The sequence below is a fragment of the Argopecten irradians genome, chromosome 14 (genome assembly GCF_041381155.1).
Source record: "Argopecten irradians isolate NY chromosome 14, Ai_NY, whole genome shotgun sequence".
Classification (NCBI taxonomy): domain Eukaryota; kingdom Metazoa; phylum Mollusca; class Bivalvia; order Pectinida; family Pectinidae; genus Argopecten; species Argopecten irradians.
In genome coordinates, this window is record NC_091147.1 from 6,334,844 (window position 1) to 6,358,787 (window position 23,944).

General features: G+C 34.5%; 1 protein-coding gene across 2 annotated transcripts in view; it reads left to right on the forward strand.

The window, feature by feature from the left end:
- The first annotated feature begins 862 nt into the window (after positions 1–862).
- The window catches only part of LOC138308301 (cAMP-dependent protein kinase catalytic subunit 3-like), a 51,142-nt gene continuing 28,060 nt past the window's right edge, over positions 863–23,944 (forward strand). The window contains exon 1 of one of the 2 annotated variants that reach the window (XM_069249293.1): positions 863–1,227. In XM_069249293.1, the coding sequence (XP_069105394.1) occupies positions 1,119–1,227 (109 nt within the window). In that variant the 5' untranslated portion in view covers positions 863–1,118. The remainder of the gene's footprint in view (positions 1,228–23,944) is intronic. The other variant, XM_069249292.1, reaches the window with a different exon arrangement.

The window sequence follows — 23,944 nt, forward strand, 5'->3', positions numbered from 1 at the left end:
ATAAATCTGAGATGTTATGAAAAAGAAAATCAGTCCTGGTAAACTCATTTTTTGCAAGGCTTGGTACAGGTTAGGAATACATATAATGCTGATCGTATGAAGATCAAACAAACATTGATTTTTACTCCATTGAAGAATTTTTCCAACATATGCTAATTTACAACTTAAAAAGAAGAGATTGAAGATATGACCTGGTCCTTTAGTCGCCGTTTACAATCATGCAGTGGGAGCTGTTCTAACCTTCAGTGCCAAATTAATGAAATGTTTGTATCAAGGTTTCAATAAAGATTATATTGTAGATGTCTTGGTAATATTTTCTGAAGATAAAATACTTATTACCAAGACATGCTGTCGGATTATTTTTTAGTCTTCAAATGCCCGTGGTTTGTACATGTACATGTATGTTTCTGGTAATAGGGAAAGAAAGATATTATGCAAAATAATTCATTATCACTAATTTCTGTCATTTTGTTTTGTGGTACTTTCAAACACAGGGATTTGAGAATTAGTTACAGTTTATATAATTATAATAATGGACCCACCAGAGTGTCCTAAGACCATTTTTAGATGTTTTAGATGTCTATATAGTACTTATAGTACTATGTAGGGTATGTGTTTTACCGATTTTTTTTTTTTTATCTATTCTAGACACATAAAACATCTAAAAATATTTTATTAGCACGCTGGTGGGTCCATTATTATATAAATTGTAACTAATTCTCAGATCCACGTATTTCAAACAGAATGCTGCATCGATAGGCATTCTCCTGAATACCATTCTCCTTTTGGTTATGATGCGTTGAAACGCTTTTCTGAAACAGACTATACGTTTGTACTATTGCAGGGGAGGTAACTCTAAATTGGACATTGACAGGTGCTTGCTGTGTATTAGGGCAGTTTGACAGTTGGTGTGAGAGGTGAAAGGCGGGGTTGACGATCTGTGCTTCAGTTGTAGGTGAACAGACACCAAAATGTCAACATTGTGAAGCAGTGAGTGAAGAACATGTCTTCAAATGTGACTATTATCTGTTCTAATCATGAACTGTTGGAGTAAGTTGGTTTGACATAAGGTGCCGGTGGAAAAAACTCTGGAGTAGAGGGTAACTTAGTACTCGAAAATGGCGTCTGCTAGAGTAGCCAAAATAAAACGTCAGAATTCTGTGAAAGATGACGAAAAAGACAGAGGACCACCAAAAATCAACAGTTATGATATATTAACTACGATAGGTAAGTGTGTTCGATTCATTTGTTTAACTGTAATCAGGTTGAATGTTGTGTACTGAAGCCGAACAATGTGTCACAACAGATACAATTTTGTACTAGTAGGTATATGTACTTTGTACTAGACAGCTAGATAGGTGCTACAGAGTCCAAAAAATACAAACTTGTTTCCACAAACTTTGCAGGACATATCAAATGTTTTTGAAATGTGTATTTATTTTCTCGATAAGTTAAAAGGAATATATGAAGTATTGAATTAATTAATTGGGCTATATAACCCGATAACAAGCTGGGTATTTAATTCTGGTTTGAGGATTAATAATGTCTTTCAGAGCTTATGGTTAAAGCTAGAACATGTGCTATATTGAAAGTATTTGAACTCCACAAGACAAGTGATTTCCTTAGAAGCTAATTGAGTAATTTGTTGTGAAATATTTTGAAACCATAAAAAATATGGAAATGTTAAATGGTTTTTCAGAAAGTTTTGTTATGTGTTATTATTAACTTATTAATTAAACTCCTGCAGACAAATGTCTCGGCAAGGTTTTTTTTTTATACTTAGATTACATGTATTTCAATGGTTAATCATATACAATGTGATGACATGTACCATCCCATAAATTCAGTTTTTACATTTGAAGTAAAAAAAAAAAAAAAAAAAAAGTCAGTGCTCTGCACTTATTAGAAAAGAAATCCTGCCACCAAGTTGGTAATGGGTCAATTTGTACAATGAAATTGTGTTTTGAAACCACATTATGCTCCCCGCTTATACCAGAATTGAGGATCAATGTGGTTGGGAAGGGTTACTAAGTTGCTAATCAGCAGTAGATGTAGCCCCCAGCTATACAGATCTATTGTAAACTCCATAGGCTCACAGCATCTGTATCACAGGAGGCCAGTACTGGTCAGGGGTCAATGAGTACGCACAATCGCTATAGTTACCAGTGGGTACAGAGGTAATTAAGATAGGTACTCTAGTTTCCTCGTAAAAATGTTTGTATCTATCTCACCTACATTTTAGATGATTATAAAAAAGACCATGATATATTTAGTTTTCTGTGTACTATTTTAGCGGTTTTTCCATTGTCCAATAGCATTAAAAGTATTCAATTGCTTTTCAGAATAAGTAAAAATAAGTCCCAAATGTTCTGCTAATAATACTTCCAATGTGCTCTTCATTTCGAAATGAATTATCATTACCGCGAAAATAACCGGCTATGCATTATTACCATGAAATGACCTGGGTGCCATGACATCATTGCATACAATTAGCATGTGCAGGCTCTTTAACAGTTCATCCTGTATGAAAATGAGATCCTTAATAATCAAAGAATAAGAATGACTATAAAAGAGAAGATTATAAGTGGTCGAGGGGTTTTTATTGCTTGAAGAAGGAAATGAAACTAAATATATGCCAAGCTAGGAATAGACCCCTCATCAATTCACCTATAATGATAGACTAAAACATGTATACACTTGTAAAGTTCCCTCAGAAGATAGTATTAAAAAGCCATGGAAGCTCTGTAATAGTGTACTTCTTAATGAATAAAGACATGATTTCTCTTGTATTCTAGTGGCCGTACTTGTTTACAAATGTATAACGGGAAAAAATCGAGATTAGAAAGTATGCTTTGCCTCTACCTACAGACACATACACAAGGCAATAAAGGCATCAGACTCAATAAGAGTACAACAAATCTGTTTCCATTTTTGTGCATGTTTTATATGAAACCTCTAATGTATTTAGCAAGCCACATCTTACCCAGTATTTAGTATTCTGATTGTATTTTGTTTCGAAACAATATTTTTCTGAAGAACCCTTTAAAAGATTTGTTTTGAGATATATTGTTATATGAATCAATCCTAATATGTCTTCCCGTCCGGCTATCAGTGCAGTTCTCTGATGTAATCTTAACGCATGCGCAACATCCACCAGCTCTCCATGGCAAACAAAACATAGCTACCTTAGTTTTTTAAGCAGAACTTCACCATCATTATGGTAAGCAAGGACTTTTGGAAGGCCAAATAATGCATTTAGACTGGTTTCCTTTGCCGGACTACTCGCAACAAAAATGAGGACTTTTCATTACTTGTTGTCCTTATCAATCTTCATTGATGTTTTCGTGCAAGTGATGCTGTAAGAATAGTCACAAAAACGTCTATGGGAAAAGTGGAGCACCCTCCCTCCTTCCAACAAAAAAAAAACAAAAACCCACAAAACAAAAACAGTTTGTAAGGTCTATGGAATCTGAATTATGATGGTTCAGATGTGTTAGTTAGTTCTTAAGATATTAAGTCTGTTAAGGACATAAAAACCATAGTTTAAAATATTGTAAAACATTCTGTAATTTAATTACAACCAATTTGTTTACTTCGCATTGTGAATTTTATTGAGATCAGTATTCCATAGAAAAACAAGAGGCCCATGGGCCTTAACGGTCACCCGAGTTAGAATATATAATGAAACAAATAATGAAACAAATTAAAGACATATACCGGTATAGTAAACTTGACCCCCTCCCCAAGGGGAAACATGAGACCCCAGGGTCATATAATTTACAATTTTTACGAAACAAACTTTAAGACCTTTTCATCTATAACGTGTATTTGATTCTACCATTTCCAGAATTTTAGAAGGATATTTTTTGAAGTTTTAGCCTATTTGACCTTTTTTGGCCCCGCCCCTCTGCCCCCAGGGGGTCGGCCTGAACCAATATGGATATGATGTTAAAATGCTATCTCAGGCTAATAATTCAAACCAAGTTTGACTCGTTTCCAATGAAAATTGAGCAAAAAATGCTCATAAATGTGTTTTCCCTATATAAACTATAGTAAACTTGACCCCCTCCACAGGCCAGGGGGAAACGTGATACCCCAGGGTCATATAATTCACAATTTTTGTAAAGGACCTTAAGACCTTTCTATCTATGAAAAGAATTTGATTCTACCTTTTCCAGAATTTCAGAAGAAGATTTTTGAAGTTTTAGCCTATTTAACCCCTTTTGACCCCGCCCCTAAGGCCCCTGGGGGTCAGTCATAGAAAATTTGTTAATAGGATTTAATGGCCATCTCATACTGACAATTCTGACAACATTTGACTCATTTCCTATTACAAATGACCAAATAATGCTCAAAAATGTGTTTTCCCTATATAAACTATAGTAAACTTAACCCCCTCCCCAGGGGGAAACTAGAGACCCCAGGGTCATATAATTCACAATTTTTGTAAAGGACCTTAAGACCTTTCTATCTATGAAAAGAATTTGATTCTACCATTTCCAGAATTTCAGAAGAAGATTTTTGAAGTTTAAGCCTATTTAACCCCTTTTGACCCCGCCCCTAAGGCCCCTGGGGGTCAGTCATAGAAAATTTGTTAATAGGATTTAATGGCCATCTCATACTGACAATTCTGACAACATTTGACTCATTTCCTATTACAAATGACCAAATAATGCTCAAAAATGTGTTTTTCCCTATATAAACTATAGTAAACTTAACCCCCTCCCCAGGGGGAAACTAGAGACCCCAGAGTCATATAATTCACAATTTTTGTAAAGGACCTTAAGACCTTTCTATCTATGAAGAGTATTTGATTCTGCCACATCTGTGAGTAGAGAAGAAGATTTTTGAAATTTTACTAAATTTTACCCTTTTTGGCCCCTCCGGCAGCCCCCTGGGGGGTGGGGACCATATAATTCACAATTTTGATAGGCCTTATGCCTTAGAATGTTTGTGCAAAATTTCATTGAAATTGCTTCAGCAGTTTTGGAGAAGAAGTCGAAAATGTAAATTGTTTACGGACATACGACGCACGACGCACGACGCACGACGCACGACGGACGACGGACGACGGACGACGACGGACAAAAGGTGATTAGAATAGGTCACTTGAGACTTCGTCTCAGGTGACCTAAAAATGTGTGAATTGTAGTTCAGAAATAGGTTATATACTTCACACAAAAGCCATCAAAAGCTTTTACCAATAGAACTCTTTGGTGACACTCAATAAAACCAACACTGACAGTTTATTGTATTGTGTATCGATGACCCTAGGTCCTGTTCTAAGGAGCTTATTTGTGTAATCTATATTGCCAGTACACAATGTGTAACAGTTTAGCTGTTCAACTCTAAATATTTACACGACTTTAACCTGTATGTATCCACTAGAGTTGGATTTCTCACAGTCCAACACAAGGGCTTTTTAGGTCACCTGAGACGAAGTCTCAAGTGACCTATTCTAATCGCCTTTTGTCCGTCGTCGTCCGTCGTCCGCCGTGCGTCGTGCGTCGTCCGTCGTGCGTCGTCCGTCGTCGTGCGTCGTATGTCCGTAAACAATTTACATTTTCGACTTCTTCTCCAAAACTGCTGAAGCAATTTCAATGAAATTTTGCACAAACCTTCTAAGGCATAAGGCCAATCAAAATTGTGAATTATATGGTCCCCACCCCCCAGGGGGCTGTGGGAGGGGCCAAAAGGGGTAAAATTGAGTAAAATTTCAAAAATCTTCTTCTCTACTCACAGATGTGGTAGAATCAAATACTCTTCATAGATAGAAAGGTCTTAAGGTCCTTTACAAAACTTGTGAATTATATGACCCTGGGGTCTCTAGTTTCCCCCTGGGGAGGGGGTTAAGTTTACTATACTTTATATTGAGAAAACACTTTTTTGCGCATTATTTGGTCATTTGTAATAGGAAATGAGTCAAATGTTGTCAGAATTATCAGTATGAGATGGCCATTTAATCCTATTAACAAATTTTCTATGACTGACCCCCAGGGGCCTTAGGGGCGGGGTCAAAAGGGGTCAAATAGGCTAAAACTTCAAAAATCTTCTTCTGAAATTCTTGAAATGGTAGAATCAAATACTTTTCATAAATAGAAAGGTCTTAAGGTCCTTTAAAAAAATTGTGAATTATATGACCCTGGGGTCTCACGTTTCCCCCTGGGGAGGGGGTCAAGTTTACTATAGTTTATATAGGGAAAACACATTTATGAGCATTTGTTGCTCAATTTTCATTTGAAACGAGTCAAACTTGGTTAGAATTATTAGCATGAGATAGCATTTTAATATCATATCCATATTGGTCCAGGCCGACCCCCTGGGGGCAGAGGGGCGGGGCCAAAAAAGGTCAAATAGGCTAAAACTTCAAAAATATTCTTTTAAAATTCTGGAAATGGTATAATCAAATACACTTTATAGATAAAAAGGTCTTAAAGTTTGTTTATAAAAATTGTAAATTATATGACCCTGGGATCTCCTGTTTCCCCTTGAGGAGGGGGTCAAGTTTACTGTAGTTTATATAGGAAAAACACATTAATGAGCATTTTTTGCTGAATTTTCATAGGAAATGAGTCAAACTTGGTTAGAATTATTAGCCTGAGATAGCATTTTAATATCATATCCACATTGGTCCTGGCCGACCCCCTGGGGGTAGAGGGGCGGGGCTTAAAAAAGGGTCAAATAGGCTAAAACTTCAAAAATCTTCTAAAATTCTGGATATAGTAGAATCAAATAATTATAGATGGAAAGGTCTTCAGGTGTTTTATAAAAACTGTGAATTATATGACCTTGGGGTCTTACGTTACCCCCTGGGGAGGGGTCAAGTTTACTTTAGTTTATATAGGAAAAAACACATTTGTGAACATTATTTGCCCAATTTTCGTAGGAAATTAGTCAAACTTGATTAGAATTATTAGCCTAGGATATAGCATTTTAACATCCATATCCGTCCTCGATGACACCTGGGGGACCAGAGGGGCAGGACCAAACAGGGTCAAATTGATTAAAATTTCAAAAAATACCTCCAAGTTCACAGGTTTGATGGAAGCAAATACTCTTCATAGTCTAAAAAGGTCAAATTTATAAATCACTGACCAACTTCAAGGCCCAGCAATAGAGCATATAGTGTTTTTATGTCTTTCGTTTGTTTTATTATTTGTTTCATTATATATTCTAACTCAGGTGACCGTTAAGGCCCATGGGCCTCTTGTTTATGATTTCTATAGTTTTCTTTTGAATTTATCGATTGGAGAAATTATGTTGCTGTTACCAGACTTACACAAATATATTTGGTGTGATTGATTTAGGGAGAATAATTGTATATACCATAGCTATTCACAACACACAATTAAAGTTAAATCACTAATGGAATATATTTCATAGTTGTTTCATGCCTTGTAAGCCAACATCAAAATTAGTTTCCGAGGTGTTAGTACCTGCAAACATGTGAAATGTTTTCTTGAGGTAATATGCTGATCATTAACAAAACAGGAACCAAACCAATTCAAACTTGCAAGTCTAAAATGACAAAGGAACTCATTCACCCCTAAAGGCACATTTAGACTCTTCCAAATCAATGACCAGAACAGTTCATTGTGAAAGTTGAGGGGTAAATGAGTATAAGTTCTTCATGTTATCGGTAAATGGTTTGCCTTATGCCACAGATTAACTATTTTATCAGCATGCTACAGTTCTAATAATATTAATAGGTCTCTGGACGTACTAGAAATTCAGAAGAATTTTTAATGTTTTTTCTTTTTCTCTCGAAAAATTGCACTTTTGAACTTCAACCCTTATTTCCAATGGAAGGTGATGTTTTAGTGCAAGTGTTTCAATGTTGGTTATTTGCTCCATTTGTTATTCTGCACAACAAATCCAAAACAGAGAGAAATTTTTCAAGCCGTTAACGAGATATTGACATAAGTAGAAAACCGGAAGTGAAGTCATAGCGGCGATATTGGATTTTTGACCAACATAAAAATGCTGCTGTCACTCATGCCTTACAATATGGTGAAACATTCATTTGCATATCTGTACAAGGACGTATATGAGAAGGATAAGTCACACTGGGTTTGGGGGATGTCCAAGGCAGGCGCTTTTGTGTTTGTGCACTGACTGTGACGTTGGGCGACGACTGATTTTCCTTTGATATCCACCGTCTCACCCTTTGATGTAGCTTGCGGGTGCGAGGGTTACCGTCTTACTCTCTGAAGCGGGCCGTCATTTCATGAGCTGACATATTTTTTTAATGAAAATTTAAGACATATCCTCTAAATCTTCCATCCTTAAAACAAGTGATTAATGTTGTGAAATTTAATAAACTTTACATTGGTGTTTCGTTTGATTCGATAAGACAAGTATTTGTAAAGAAAAATGGTTTTTATTCCCGTTTCATCGGCGTCTCGCGTGGTGTTTAGTAATGTAAATCGAATCCTTCTCACTTATAAATCCTTGATCTGTATAACCATTTCGGAGATCTGTTGTATACAACTGTATGTGCAGAAGAAAAATAAAAAAACAGAAAAAAAAGACAATACCTGTACGTGAAAAGCCCTAATTACTAGTGTAGAATGAAGTTATAAGTGCAATGCTTGTAAGCAGCTTACAATATTTCTGGATTTCTTCTGGAATTGCCTTAAAGCAATACCATATTTATTGATTACCTATGAAGCTTTTTCTGAGTGGTAGTGCACTACATATATTCCCTCATGTATCGTCCCGATTATCGATTATTAATGCTATCTATTGATTAACCAATGTTATTCAATTGATTATGAGGTTGTTGATCATCGACTTTCAAACAGCATGCTCTTCTGTTGGTTAATTTTCGTTATTCAAGAACTGCTAGAATTGTAATGATAAATCACAAGACTGCACTAATTTTAAATATCTATGGTCATAGCTAACACCCTTCAACAGTAATAGGTTTTAGATTGTTCAGTACTGTGCTGTGAATGGCGTACTAAATTGGTTAATTGTCTCTACAATTATAGATTAGATTTCTCGATCAATTTGGGATCTACTGATCGGGGCTGGTGTACATAATATAAATCTGTAGCTATTGTTCTTTGATGTGATATTAACCTTCCTTGTACATAAACATAGATATATCAAAATGAATATCCATTTCACTATTTGTAAATCGGACCATAGTATTTCCATTTATAAACATTTTTCAACATTACAGTTGTATTGGTGCAGATTGATACTATATTTTTATTTGAAGTAATTAAATTGAGACCCTAGACAGCATGTTTTGATCACTATCTCAATATCTGTTTCTATAATTAGAATATGATTACCCAGGTACACAGGATCAAGGTATGATATAATATCATTAAATAAATATGTTGAATTTCAAATTAATCATTTAATCAAAGTTGGTAAAGAACAGTATTTAGCCCAAAAAAGTGTACAAGGTACAGTACAGTATAAAGTGTACAAGGTACAGTACAGAATTTACCCCAATAAATTGTACAAGGTACAGTACAGTATTTAACTCAATAAAGTGTACAAGGTACAGTACAGTATTTAACTCAATAAAGTGTATACAAGGTACAGTACAGTATTTAACTCAATAAAGTGTACAAGGTACAGTACAGTATTTAACCCAATAAAGTGTACAAGGTACAGTACAGTATTTAGCCCAATAAATTGTACAAGGTACAGTACAGTATTTACCCCAATAAAGTGTACAGAATGCTGGAAATGCCCGAAATGGAAACTTAAATTTTGATGGGTGTTTTTTATTTTAGTGTGAATTCCCTCGTAATAAGCCCCCTCTCAGCAATAAGTCCCTTCCCCCTTTTTTTATCAAGTCTATTTTCTGACTCTGTGCTCGTAATTTGTTCTGAAAATGATCAATGTATATAGAGATCAAAATCTATTGCCATTGGGCCAATGCAGGACGTTTATTATGGTTAGAATTATTTCTGTAGTCTAGTGTCCTTAGATATGAAATGTAAGCTAATAAATTCATCACAGTTTAACCTTTGTAAAGGTGCTGATCTTATTGTGGCCGTAGCCACTTTCAATGATTTGAGTACCATATGTAAACTGTGTACTTGTATATGCTATGTTCCTGCTTTAGGTATCATAAACCTTGTACTATATCCTGACTTATTCCAAGGTAGAATTTTCCATACAAATTACCACATGATGTATTGCTGTAGAATAATGAAGGATCCTTTATGTCAGATCAAAGAGGTCTTCTCAAAGCCTATGTGATATTTATGCAAGATAATATGTACCTTAAACTGAGGATGACGGTATACAAAATAAAAGTGTGAACTTGCTAATATTTTGACCAAAAATAGAACTTTGTTTGATAATATTTTGTTAACCAAGAACATTGATTTTCATGCTGTTCAGATGTTTCATTTATAAATATATTTTAGAATATATTTCAGATCTATATATAGCTGAATGTAACAGAGGCAGTGATTAACCATCAATGCGTTCTGACAAGTTTAATTATTACAGTATTCAATGTTATTAGTATTATTGGAAGAGAACTTGGGGATTACATAACGATCTTGACTTTCATTATGAATTTTTTTTTTGAGTATACATGTATTGATGGTAGCTTTGAATGTGCATATTCATAACAATGTGGTGAATTATTTGCTGTATTTACAGTGTATAGATACAGAGTTATTATCCTTTGTGAAATTAACTGCCTACTTACATTATTAGCTCACCAGGTCCAAAGGACCAAGGTGAGCTTATATGCCATACCCTGCGGTCTGTCCGTCAACAATTAACTTCGTTTCCATAACAGCTGGTCAGAATTCAACAAGATTTGACTGGTAGCATCCTTATGAGTTACTGACTGAAAATTGTACAAATGATGGGGCTGACCACCATGGGTCTGAGGGGGGGGGGGTCAAAAGGGGTCAATTTGGCTATTTCCATATAAACAACTTCTTCTCTGAAACTAAGCATGGGATAGCACACATAATGCAATGGTAGCATCCTTACAGGGTGGGGATTCAAAATTGTACAAATGATAGGGCTGACTTCATGGGGGACCTGAGGGGCTGGGTCAAAAGGGGTCTATTTGGCTATTTCCATATAAACAACTTCTTCGCAGAAATTAGCATGGGAGAGCACTCATAATGCAATGGTAGCATCCTTATAGGGTGGGGATTCATAATTGTTAAAATGAAAGGACTGACCCCCTGGGACATTAGGGTGTGGAGCCAAAAAGGTTAATTAGGCTACTATTTCCTCCATATAAATTACTCTGAAACTATGTATTGGATAGCATGTTTGTATGGTACCTATAGCATCATTATATGGTTAGGATTCAAAATTAATTCAAAATTAAACAAAATGTAGGGTCAATTTGTCTTTGTGATTTTTGAATCACTAATTATTAAATTACAGAATTACTCCAAAAAAAAAAAAAAAACAGGTGAGAGATACAGGCCCTCTGGGCCTCTTGTTTTACGTATATCAGGTACTCACAGTAATGGCAATTTACAATTAATAGTAATGAATATATGTTGTAGATCTTAGCAAAATCATTATGTACCATTCATCATGGAATATTCTAATATGTTAATGATTATTTCCCTCGATAAAGAGTTACATCCCTTTATTTTATGAATGCAAATATACCCAATGTTTATTTTGGTGTTTCGAACACACATACTTGTTTGACCCACAACTGCTAGAATTTGGCAATCAGGATTGAAGCCTCAATACAACAGTGACCCACTGGGGCATTGACTTGGTCTTTAAACATTTAATGAATCTTATAAATTACAGACATTGTCTTCAGTTGATGTCAGACTGACATATCCAATACAGCAGGGCATTTAATGCCTCAACGGGCACATTGTTTATAACTTTAAATATCATAGACAATCACAGGTATATACTTTAGAAATATACATTGTCATTACTCCATGGCATTTAACGTGAATATAACTCTGTTGTGTACATATAATACCAACTCATAAAATTCTAATGTAGTACAGATCTTCACTGCATGGTGAATTTTAAGTATAATATTCATTTTATTCATTCGAACATTATTTTCTATCAATAATCTGACAAGATATTGTATCGCAGTATATTTGAATAAAGTTATATGTATATGTTTTGGCTTTAGTTATATGACTGATTGAAACTAAGGGGAGATACACTTATATAGTAATAAATTGTGGGCTCACTCTTTTTAAAATTCATACATAGATTCTTAGTGAGAATTCTGTATTAACCTGGATCCACGACTGGTCCTTTCAAGAATGTCTACGATTTCAACATCCTAGAACGTTGCGCCTCCATCCGAGTGCTTGTGCAGATTCCATCAGTAAATATACACCATATTACTTCTATCTGTAACAAAGTAATCTACCAACAATAGGCTATAGGGGTAGAATTAATAATTAGGTACAAAATGCAGTTCAATCATGACATCATGCTATTCCATTATATAACTAATAACAAAGTTGTGGAGGTGTCTAGCACTCTCCCACTTCAGCTATCTGCCTTTGGGTGATAGGCACCCAGAACACTGTGACACAAGTTTAATATTCACTAGTGTCAGTGGCCAACTAGTTATTAAGGTATCCCAACTTTCTACCACTAGCCTCCTCCCCCCATCCATTCGAAACCTACATGGAGCAGTAATTGTCCTGAGAAAACCCAAATAATCGGGCAGGTCACCCCTCATCGTTAAACATCTGTGCTGGGAATCAAACCAGGACTGGCTAGGTGGGTGAAAGGCTTAACCACTACACAGTCTTAAGTATATTACAGAGGCTAGCTGTAGTCCACAAATATGACAGTAGGGGAGGGGAAGTTGGTATATATATAGGTACTGTATGATAATCAGGAAATCTTTCTACAATGAACTGTGTCACCATTATAGCTATAGCTGTCCCCAAAATAACAAGGTCCACATACTAATAGGAAATAAACATGGCCATGATAATTATAGGTATAACTGCAATTAATTGCCAAATCAAATTATGGAGTGTGTGTGTATGACTTTGTATTAGTTAAGCTTGAGTAATGGTGGGTGTATATGTCTTGGCAGCTGTTCTTCAGAAAAAAAGCCCACTGCAATAGACTGTTATACTAGAGTTGGTTTTATTGTTAAGTATGATTTAAAGACTTCTATTGAATAAGGGATTGAATTTTGAATTAATATTTTATATATATATATATATAATCCTGTAATTGTATAATGAAATGTCTTTTTCTTTTAAAATGTAGTTGGAAGGCTTGATGTTGCTTGTGATGTTCATGTCGTTGTAGTTGAATGAGTTGAATGATGATGGAGGCGTTGATTTTCAGTTGCATAGTTTTTATTTGGTTCCATATATATACTTAGTACAGTGGATAAAGGACCGTATAGTCCTATACATCCTGACGGGAATTACAATCATAACTTCTCCGTCTACTAAAATACATGTACAAAATTATTTCCATGCTTCCTAGTGTTGGTTTCTTCATAGGTGTCCTGGTGTGAAGTGTGTCATGTCTGTAGTGTATGTTGTGTCCGGAGTGTCTCTGGAGTGTAGTGTCTGTGGGGTGTGTCTGTGGTGTCTGTTTAAAGAATATTTCGAAGACTCTTATATATTCGATACCAGGAAGCAGGAATGGCGTAAAGGTCACAATTTCCTAAAATTATGTCAGGCAATGATTCAATAACAACTTCCTAGATATGAACTTACTTCCTATATGGGCTTAATTCTTAGACGATGTTCCTGAATCAACTGCCTGAAGATATATTCACATTGGTCAATCAAATTATCAATTTATATATAGCTTACCTTAACTTAAATCTTTAAATTAAATTTCCATATCAAGGCATCCTTATACTACATTCGCCATATACTCATATATGATTTCAAATTAGCTAAAATTTGAAATCATTATGCTACAAAAGTAAAATTAAATTTCCATATCAAGGCATCGTTTATACTAAAAACATCTAAGATAGTTCACCGTGAAATGTGCAAAAAAAAAGATATTGTCAAAATTAACAAAACTCTACACTATTGTTTTGCCATACAATGTAAATATTTCAATAAAACACATTAAAATAAATTTTCTGGTGAATGTACAATGTAACATTGGTGTTTGGATTTACATATGTTGATGATATTAAGTGATATGTAAATTAATGATGTTATCAAAAAAAAAAAATCCTTTGCACAACTTTTAAGGTTCATGATATGCTGTTATCAGAAGGAATAAATGAAAATGAAATTGGAAGTTCTTTGTTATTGTGTAAAAAAATGTTGTGAATTGTGCGTGTTATGTTATTAAAAGGTCGGAGCAACAACAATTAAATGTGTGTGTTATATCACATCACTACTCCGCCTCTAACATAAAAAATGGCAAGTTTATAAATACTTTTCATTCTCCATGCATTAGCACGTGAGAGAAACTTCCCATAAATATATATAATATGTAAAATGTGTATACGTGTCAACAAATAAAGTAAGATATAAATTGTTAAAAGAACTTCCATATGAAATATTAAGTATACAACAACAGCATAATCATGAACAAGTCATTGTAAAAAATTAATGCGACTTGGATGAGTTTTTTTTAAAGTAAGATGTCACGTGTGTTAGTTGTTTTTAAAAATAAATTTGTTATAAAACTTTAAACAAAAATTGCACAGTGAATATGAACAGTTAAGCTACCGTAATTATTAAATATATATTAATAAGATATCTATAAGTACTATTTGACCTTGGGCACAATTTACCATAGCGGAAGCAGATATGTCTTCAGGCAGATACCTGACCAACCATTACAAAATGTGTTTACTGTAAGACAACAAATTTTAAATAACTGAAATGAATAGCGTGATTGTTCAAATTTGAAATGTCTTGTTTTGTAAAATTTAGGATGATAACAGTTCGTAAGCATAATAAAAATCATTTTTAGATAGTTATTCAATCCAAAAGGAAAAAAAATCAATTATCCTGAACTAGTACTGTTAAGACTTGTGCTGTATAAAAAATGATGTTAATGAGAAAAAAAAAAAAATTTGACAATATTGTTTGAATTTGACGTTGAATCGTCTTAAAAACAAACGGATGAAATATCGCTTTCCAATTAAAGCTGATATCTTTAATAATAAAAATGAAATAAAAATCATTTTGCAAAGAAAGTTCCAATATTGTGTATTTGTGTATGTAAACGTTGAAAGAAACATAAAAACTTGTGTGTGCCCGGCATTGAACTGCATCGGGTATTCCTCCCAACGTGAAATAATATATATAAACGTAAATATGTCATAAATAACGAGACAATGGGCCTTAATGAGATAGCTCACCACCCTATTGTGCTCAAGACATACTGGTTGTTCCAATTTACATTTTTACACTGCATGTTAACCATGTCAGCAGAACAAACCAGACGTTTAAATATACATTGTGTAAAAAATGTATTTGTGTAAATGAAAAATAATAATTTAAAACAAAAAGGTATGTTGAGGAACTTTCTTTGTGAATGACATAAATGAACAGCACAAATCATGAACATATTGATAGAAATGAAATTAACAAAAGATTATTTATCCAAAAATCTCAAAAATCTGTTAGCTCAGGAAAAAAAAATATAAAAATGAAATTGATAGTATGGTAATATTAAATATTTAAGTGTAATGAAGTAAATTATATTTACCATATTGAATTAAAAAAAATGTATTACATTACTTCATAACGTTTCGCTTAGAACAATTATCATCCTGTATGTAAAAAAATAATAATAACTTTACTGATACGTTGTACCTTAAAACATATGATATTTAAATGAAAACAAATTAAAGAAAAGATGTAAAAGTATATTAGCTTAAAAATCAATAAAACACTATACATTACCGAAAACTAAATTCCAATATATCAAAATACACTAATAAAGGTCCAAAAAAAATCACAATTTTTCAAACAGAGTTCAGTTCATTTTCGTTCTTCTTTTTTCTTTCTTCTGTCTTCGTACCGGTTGGTCTATGGTGGTCGTGGTCAGTAGGGTGTTCTTTGTGGTCTCTGCATTTTGGTTCCTATTGTTTCGTTCATTGTTGTGGTTTGTGGTGATGGGTTTGGGTGGCTATGTTCTTGTGGCACTGATGATCGTATAGCGGCGTAGCTCCGTTGGTGATATCTGCGAAACCAAAAATTCCATCGCATTGTCACGGCATCAGTATAATATTTTCATGTTGATAGTTTATGCTGGATGTGGGTCGTTCTCGTCCCAAGACTCGTGAGGTTGTAGTTGTTGTTGTGTCGATGTCGTTGTAGATGTGAATGATGATGGAGGCGTTGACTTTCAGTTGCATAGTTTTTATTTGTTTCCATATGCATATTTAGTACAGTGGATAAAGGACCATATAGTCCTATACATCCTGACGGGAATTACAATCATAACTTCTCCGTCTACTAAAATACATGTACAAAATTATTTCCATGTTTCCTAATGTTGGTATCTGTAGAAGTGTCCTGGTGTGAAGTGTGCCATGTCTGTAGTGTCTGTTGTGTCCAGAGTGTCTATGGAGTGTAGAGTGTCTATGGAGTGTAGAGTGTAGAGTGTCTGTGGAGTGTGTTAAAAGAATATCTCGAGTCTCTTATATATTCGATACCAGGAAGCAGGAATGGCGTAAAGGTCACAATTTCCTAAAATTATGTCAGGCAATGATTCAATAACAACTTCCTAGATATGAACTTACTTCCTATATGGGCTTAATTCTTAGACGATGTTCCTGAATCAACTGCCTGAAGATATATTCACATTGGTCAATCAAATTATCAATTTATATATAGCTTACCTTAACTTAAATCTTTAAATTAAATTTCCATATCAAGGCATCCTTATACTACAATTGGTAGTTTAAATAAGACACCGGTTTTAATCCTTGAAATTACAAGGATTTGAAATGTGTACGTCTGATTTAGTACATGCAGGTACAAATGTATCAAGGTATATATTATTTTTTTTAAATTAGAATTTAATTTGTCTATATTGTGTGTATGTATCATGGATTTTTAACCTAAGTGGTTGGAACTAATATGGTACATGATCATGAAGATCAAGTTGACAGGTTTTGGGTTCAAGTCCTAGCTGACACTGATTTCTCAAAACAAAAAGCAACGACTAAATCAGTCAAGCACTTAAGTCACTTCTGAAGTACACATTTTGTTTTCTCTAGTCTGTTTTTGATAAAGTTTGTTTCAAGAAAATTCGGGCCCAGTTGTTCTTGTTGTTTATGCTACAGGTTTTTGGGGGCCAATAATTAACCATAATTCACAATTGGTACTTCTGTAATTAGCCAAAGAGATAAAAATGTCAAAGAGGTAGAAAAAGTAGTAAAAAGTCACGAGAAATTAAATTGTAGTTTAAATGCAAATCAGGGGGATTTTCTCAAATGGTTAAGAGTATTCAACAGTTGGACTATCCAGAGTTCAGCATTGTGGTCATTATATATTATAATGGAAAAAAACCCAACTACAAGTGTAAGTAAAACCTGGAGATTATATTGGTCACCACCTCCAGCCCAATATGACAGGTATGGAAACATTTCTCCACAGTAGAATTATAAGATGATTTCTGTCCTGAAAGAATTATCAAATGATGTCTGTCGCCGAATTGTCCCATTCTACACAAGAGGCTATTGGGTTGATGCCAGAGTCTTTGTTATGTGAGGTAGAACCAGAAGGTTTGATAGAGAAACTGCCCCGTAGTGGTCTAAGTATTCTAAGCCATGTATTGTTACATACCTGGTACTCAACTTTAATACAGGTAGGAATGCTACCCAGTCATAGTGATTAGGGTCGACAATTCCATACAGGACAAGCAGAAAAATAACAACAAGTGTCCAATTGTCATTCAGGCACTAAACTGATAAGTCACTGTTACACAGCAATGTTTGTTAATTGAAGTATGCCCATATATGGAAGTACAGTGTAATTGTCTGAAGCAGATGTCATTAGGGCCAGCATGCTGGTATGGCCAGGTTTCCATATTTGAAATTGCATGTACTATAAGGAAAGCAACATACAATTACACGAGATAGACAATTAAGTGCTGGTTTAGATATGGTATTGTGTCAATGAATTCATCATCAGCACAATATACTCAAATGTTATATCAGTGTGAAATTAGAATCCTAATTATATGATAATTTTGATTTTTTAACTACTGCATGTACACCATATGTTTTGTTTTGTGGTCATTAATGTATTATGTATAAAATCATTACTGTTAGCAAAGGGTTGAGTTAAGTAAATTGTGTTTATAAAAACTCCATTATAAAACCCTTTCTCTCAAAACTACAGCCCTAGTGTGGTGTTTAATTAAATATATGTTTTATTAGTTATCCGCTTTAATTAAAACATTCACGGGATGTTGAGTTCGGACCCATTGACCATCACTGCACCGGACCCGAACAGAGAACATCCACGTGTTTATAGTTCTAACGTAATGGACGCCTTAAATTCTAATCACTTTCAATTTGCTAGTCTTAATTAAATCTTCATTATTTTTCAATTAAAGTCGCATTATCATTTCATATTCTGTTTTCAATTAAGATGAAGATAATGTAGTATTTTAAGCTTTGATATTTTAATTACAGTGAAATATTTTGTATAAGTTTACATTATCAGATCCAGAAGCTATTTCAGATTAGATGGTGCTGCATTAGTGCTTTATGATTTCGAAGCCATATAGAAATATTCTTATTACTCAATATACAGTTTTCAGAAACAACACAATTTAAACCTATTTCCTCCTCACTGTATCAGGAGCACATCATTTAATTTTAATGTCCTGATTGTAAGAAGAGATTTGAATTGAATGTAAAACTGTGGTAAATATAATTTTGTTTTCAAGTTCACTTTGTGTATAAAAGTCTTTAATTACCTCCATCTAGAGACAGAGCACCTGTTTGAAAGCTTTGCCAACAGAACACCATATTCAAGTCATCCTGCTTGTATAACTTCACATCTGTATCTATCATATGTGTTTGTAATAGTTCATTTACCAAGTATATAAGGTATTCTAACTTTCACCTGTATAAAGTACTTTCATTTTAAATTTATTTGGAAATGGTTAGTAATTCTTGAACAATTGGTCTTGTTGCACTTTGACTGATACATTTGATCATAAAAAACCCAGTATGTTTGTAATTGCTTAAAAATTCTTCAATGATTGGTGTTTTTTACTTTAACTTGAACATTTGAATATTTATACAATGACCCATTTTTGACCTTTCAATGGGATCACACTGGAAAGCTGGTTGTAATGTTTTGGAATTTTTCCTTCTGGTGACATTTTTGAGCAAACTTTGAGCAAACCAATGCTGTTGAGAAGCTGCTGTGATCCCCTGTTTGAGCACCACAACCTCTAGCTGTGAACATTGTAATTCTGTTTTGTTAGGCAGCCAAAGTTTGGTCTATAAGGTTGTAAAACAATGGTATCACATGCCCAGAGCTGACTGAAGCCATTTCAAACCTGGTGTACATGTACTATAAGGAAAGCAACATACAATTACACGAGATAGACAATTAAGTGCTGGTTTAGATATGGTATTGTGTCAATGAATTCATCATCAGCACAATATACTCAAATGTTATATCAGTGTGAAATTAGAATCCTAATTATATGATAATTTTGATTTTTTAACTACTGCATGTACACCATATGTTTTGTTTTGTGGTCATTAATGTATTATGTATAAAATCATTACTGTTAGCAAAGGGTTGAGTTAAGTAAATTGTGTTTATAAAAGCTCCATTATAAAACCCTTTCTCTCAAAACTACAGCCCTAGTGTGGTGTTTAATTAAATATATGTTTTATTAGTTATCAGCTTTAATTAAAACATTCACGGGATGTTGAGTTCGGACCCATTGACCATCACTGCACCGGACCCGAACAGAGAACATCCACGTGTTTATAGTTCTAACGTAATGGACGCCTTAAATTCTAATCACTTTCAATTTGCTAGTCTTAATTAAATCTTCATTATTTTTCAATTAAAGTCGCATTATCATTTCATATTCTGTTTTCAATTAAGATGAAGATAATGTAGTATTTTAAGCTTTGATATTTTCATTACAGTGAAATATTTTGTATAAGTTTACATTATCAGATCCAGAAGCTATTTCAGATTAGATGGTGCTGCATTAGTGCTTTATGATTTCGAAGCCATATAGAAATATTCTTATTACTCAATATACAGTTTTCAGAAACAACACAATTTAAACCTATTTCCTCCTCACTGTATCAGGAGCACATCATTTAATTTTAATGTCCTGATTGTAAGAAGAGATTTGAATTGAATGTAAAACTGTGGTAAATATAATTTTGTTTTCAAGTTCACTTTGTGTATAAAAGTCTTTAATTACCTCCATCTAGAGACAGAGCACCTGTTTGAAAGCTTTGCCAACAGAACACCATATTCAAGTCATCCTGCTTGTATAACTTCACATCTGTATCTATCATATGTGTTTGTAATAGTTCATTTACCAAGTATATAAGGTATTCTAACTTTCACCTGTATAAAGTACTTTCATTTTAAATTTATTTGGAAATGGTTAGTAATTCTTGAACAATTGGTATTGTTGCACTTTGACTGGTACATTTGATCATAAAAAACCCAGTATGTTTGTAATTGCTTAAAGATGCTCCACCGCCAACAGAGCATAAATGATATTCATCATTTGAACGATAATTGGTGTTTGATCGTGTCTATGTATGTCTAATTAACACAAAAAATAAGATAAAATAAGTTATTTTTCCTTTGGTGCACGCGAATTCAGTATATCATTCTATATAGGATATAGTGCCATGGAATTTTTTCGGGATGCAAATAATTATTTTTCATATTTTTAATTTGAAATAAAATTAGAAGCTCAAACTTTTCAATGGTGGTAATGGTGTAAAGTAAGTAACTTTTGTAACTGAAGAAAAATACTAAATCGTCTGCTCCTGTTTTTGATAGTGAAAAAATACCATTTGTCAGCGGTGGAGCATCTTTAAAAAATCTTCAATTATTGGTCTTTTTTACTTTAACTTGAACATTTGAATATTTATACAATGACCCATTTTTGACCTTTCAATGGGATCACACTGGAAAGCTGGTTGTAATGTTTTGGAATTTTTCCTTCTGGTGACATTTTTGAGCAAACTTTGAGCAAACCAATGCTGTTGAGAAGCTGCTGTGATCCCCTGTTTGAGCACCACAACCTCTGTGAACATTGTAATTCTGTTTTGTTAGGCAGCCAAAGTTTGGTCTATAAGGTTGTAAAACAATGGTATCACATGCCCAGAGCTGACTGAAGCCATTCAAACCTGGTGTAATGGTGGTGGCATCATCAAGCCGCTTTTGTTTACTTTCTAATGGTGTAACTACATTATGAGAAACAGGTGTAGTTTTTGTCCCTGCCGTCATTATTAAGTCTTTAGGTAATTCATCAGTTTTGTTGCAGGCAGTTACGGGTAATGAGTTCTAGTTTGAAGGCTTTTATCAAAAACCTTTGGAGTGTACAGTCAAGTCTTTGGTATCCCAGTGACCTAGATTTAAAAGAGGAAATAAGAACACATATTTGTTTTCAGGAAGTGAGACCAATTCTAATTGCTGCCTGGTAACTATATTTAGAGGAAGACAATGCTTTGGAATGCCCCAATTTAGTCAACCTTTATACAGTAGGGTGGGAGGGAAGGGATGGGGTGAGAGTTTGGGGGTGCTATGGTGCTTGGTACATACTTTAGGTCAATAATCGTTATGTTTACACTACTAAAATAAATATAGTGTCTTTATAGAAGCACCGTGACCTGGATATGGATGTCCAGTATGACTTGCCTCACCATGTTTAACATTAGAACAGCCATAAGTACTCTATACGTAGTGCTTTCTGGTATCATTATAAAACAATAGCTTGGTACTGCAGCCGATTTATCAGGGAGCACACAGTATCCAACTTAAACAATGGTTATACATCTGTCCAAAAGCATGGTTAGTTTTCTGCCATAAAACACTGATCTACTTTGTGTCATATAAGAATATTGACAATGAAACCTAATCAGGGATTAAAGGAATGATATAATAGGATTGAGTACAAAGGCAAAAAATACATATTTTTTATATATTTGAAATAATATAATTTTGAGATTCTGTATGCAAGATTTGTTTTAAGATGTTTGTGCTGTTAACAGTGAGAACCTCGTGTGTTTCTGTTCTTATTAATCTGGTACTCGGTATGGTGAACATGTGTTCCATGTTCCTGTAGAACCTTGTCACCCCTTCCACCAGTAATCTTGGCACCCTTATCAATTAAATGATGTTACCACCCTAATACAAAAGGGGTGGTCACGTTACAGGGAGACAGGAAAAAAAAGAAAGCCTGTGTTACGATATTGTTGTTTGGTGTAATAAAGAGGGGACACCAGGTTATATTTGGACAAGGCCATGAATCACAATGTTGATGTTCGCATAACTAATTCTACATAGTTTTATGACTGTTACCCTTCACACAGTGTGTATTCTGGGACTGTTCTCAATATACTTGATGTATAAATAGACCTTCAGAGCTAACAGTACCACAAACAACACTGTCATACCTCTTGGCATCGTGTATGTGTCAAAATCCTGGATTTTGTCGGGGTGCCACGAGAGATATCTCTTAATAACCGATTACATGCATTGTCTACAGCATAGGGCTGCCAGACGAACGCAGTGGTAGTTATATAAAGTAAATGGAGAAGTCACTGTCTTTATGGCTTCCAAATCGTTTTACTAATAAACAGGGACCATTTTGGCTCATTTATATCCACAAGGAATGTTTGTCCTTATACCATTTACAAGGTCATTCTTAGAAAGTAATTTTAGTGCATGTGTAAGAGAAGCAGACAAAATGTGCTGCCAGACTGGTGCTTGAACCTGGCATCTCGGAACAATTGGAACAGTAACCGTATGTTCTAACAATTTATTATGTAGACGAACACGTTGTGTTAGTGTTATTTCGGACTGAAGAAGGCCCTATAGTGGCTGAATATATATTCCATAGAAATGATTTTGATTTTACTTTGAATTTATTTATTTTGGCCTTTTATTTCGGATTATTAATATACTAGCTTTATACCGTTTTTCCTCATTATAACAATTTATTGCTACCTGCTATCTCTGATGACTGCGATCAACCCTTATACAACCCTATACAACCCCTATACAACCCTATACAACCCTATACAACCCAACCCTATAAAACCCTATACAACCCTATAACATTGTACACTTAACTCCCTACTTTAATCTTTGTCCTGAAGGCTAATCACACAGCCCTGGCTTGCATCAGTATCTTACTACTAAGTGTAACAGGAGAGGAGAAAATGTAGCGGCCAGACCGGGATTCGAACCCGGGACCCTCCGAACACTAGCCGAGTGCTCTACTGACTGAGCTTCCTCATGGTCACCGATGATCGACCCAGTCCAATCCCGCTACACCCTTCCCTCCTTTTTCGAAGTCTTCGTCCTCGAAGACATACGAGACCCTTCCAAACACCACCACCTTGGGTTATTTAGTTGGGCACCAATTCTGTAACAGGAGAGGAGAAAATGTAGCGGCCAGACCCGGATTCGAACCCGGGACCCTTCAAACACTAGCCGAGTGCTCTACTGACTGAGCTACCAGGTTACCGATGATCATCCCAGTCCAATTCAGATACACTAAGTATACCCAATGCTTGAAACAGTAGTAGCAGAAACATGCACACCCATACCTGGGCTCAAACTTGGCACTTCCGAACACCAGCTATATGCTCTACCGATTATATATGTCTTTTTTCTCATTATCAAGAGAATTTGAATTCACTTGTATAAAGACTTTTTATAATACAATCTATTGTATTGTTGTAGTTATAAAAAGTAGGACCATTTTCAATATTATTTAACTGTTGATTACAAAACAAGTTATATAACTG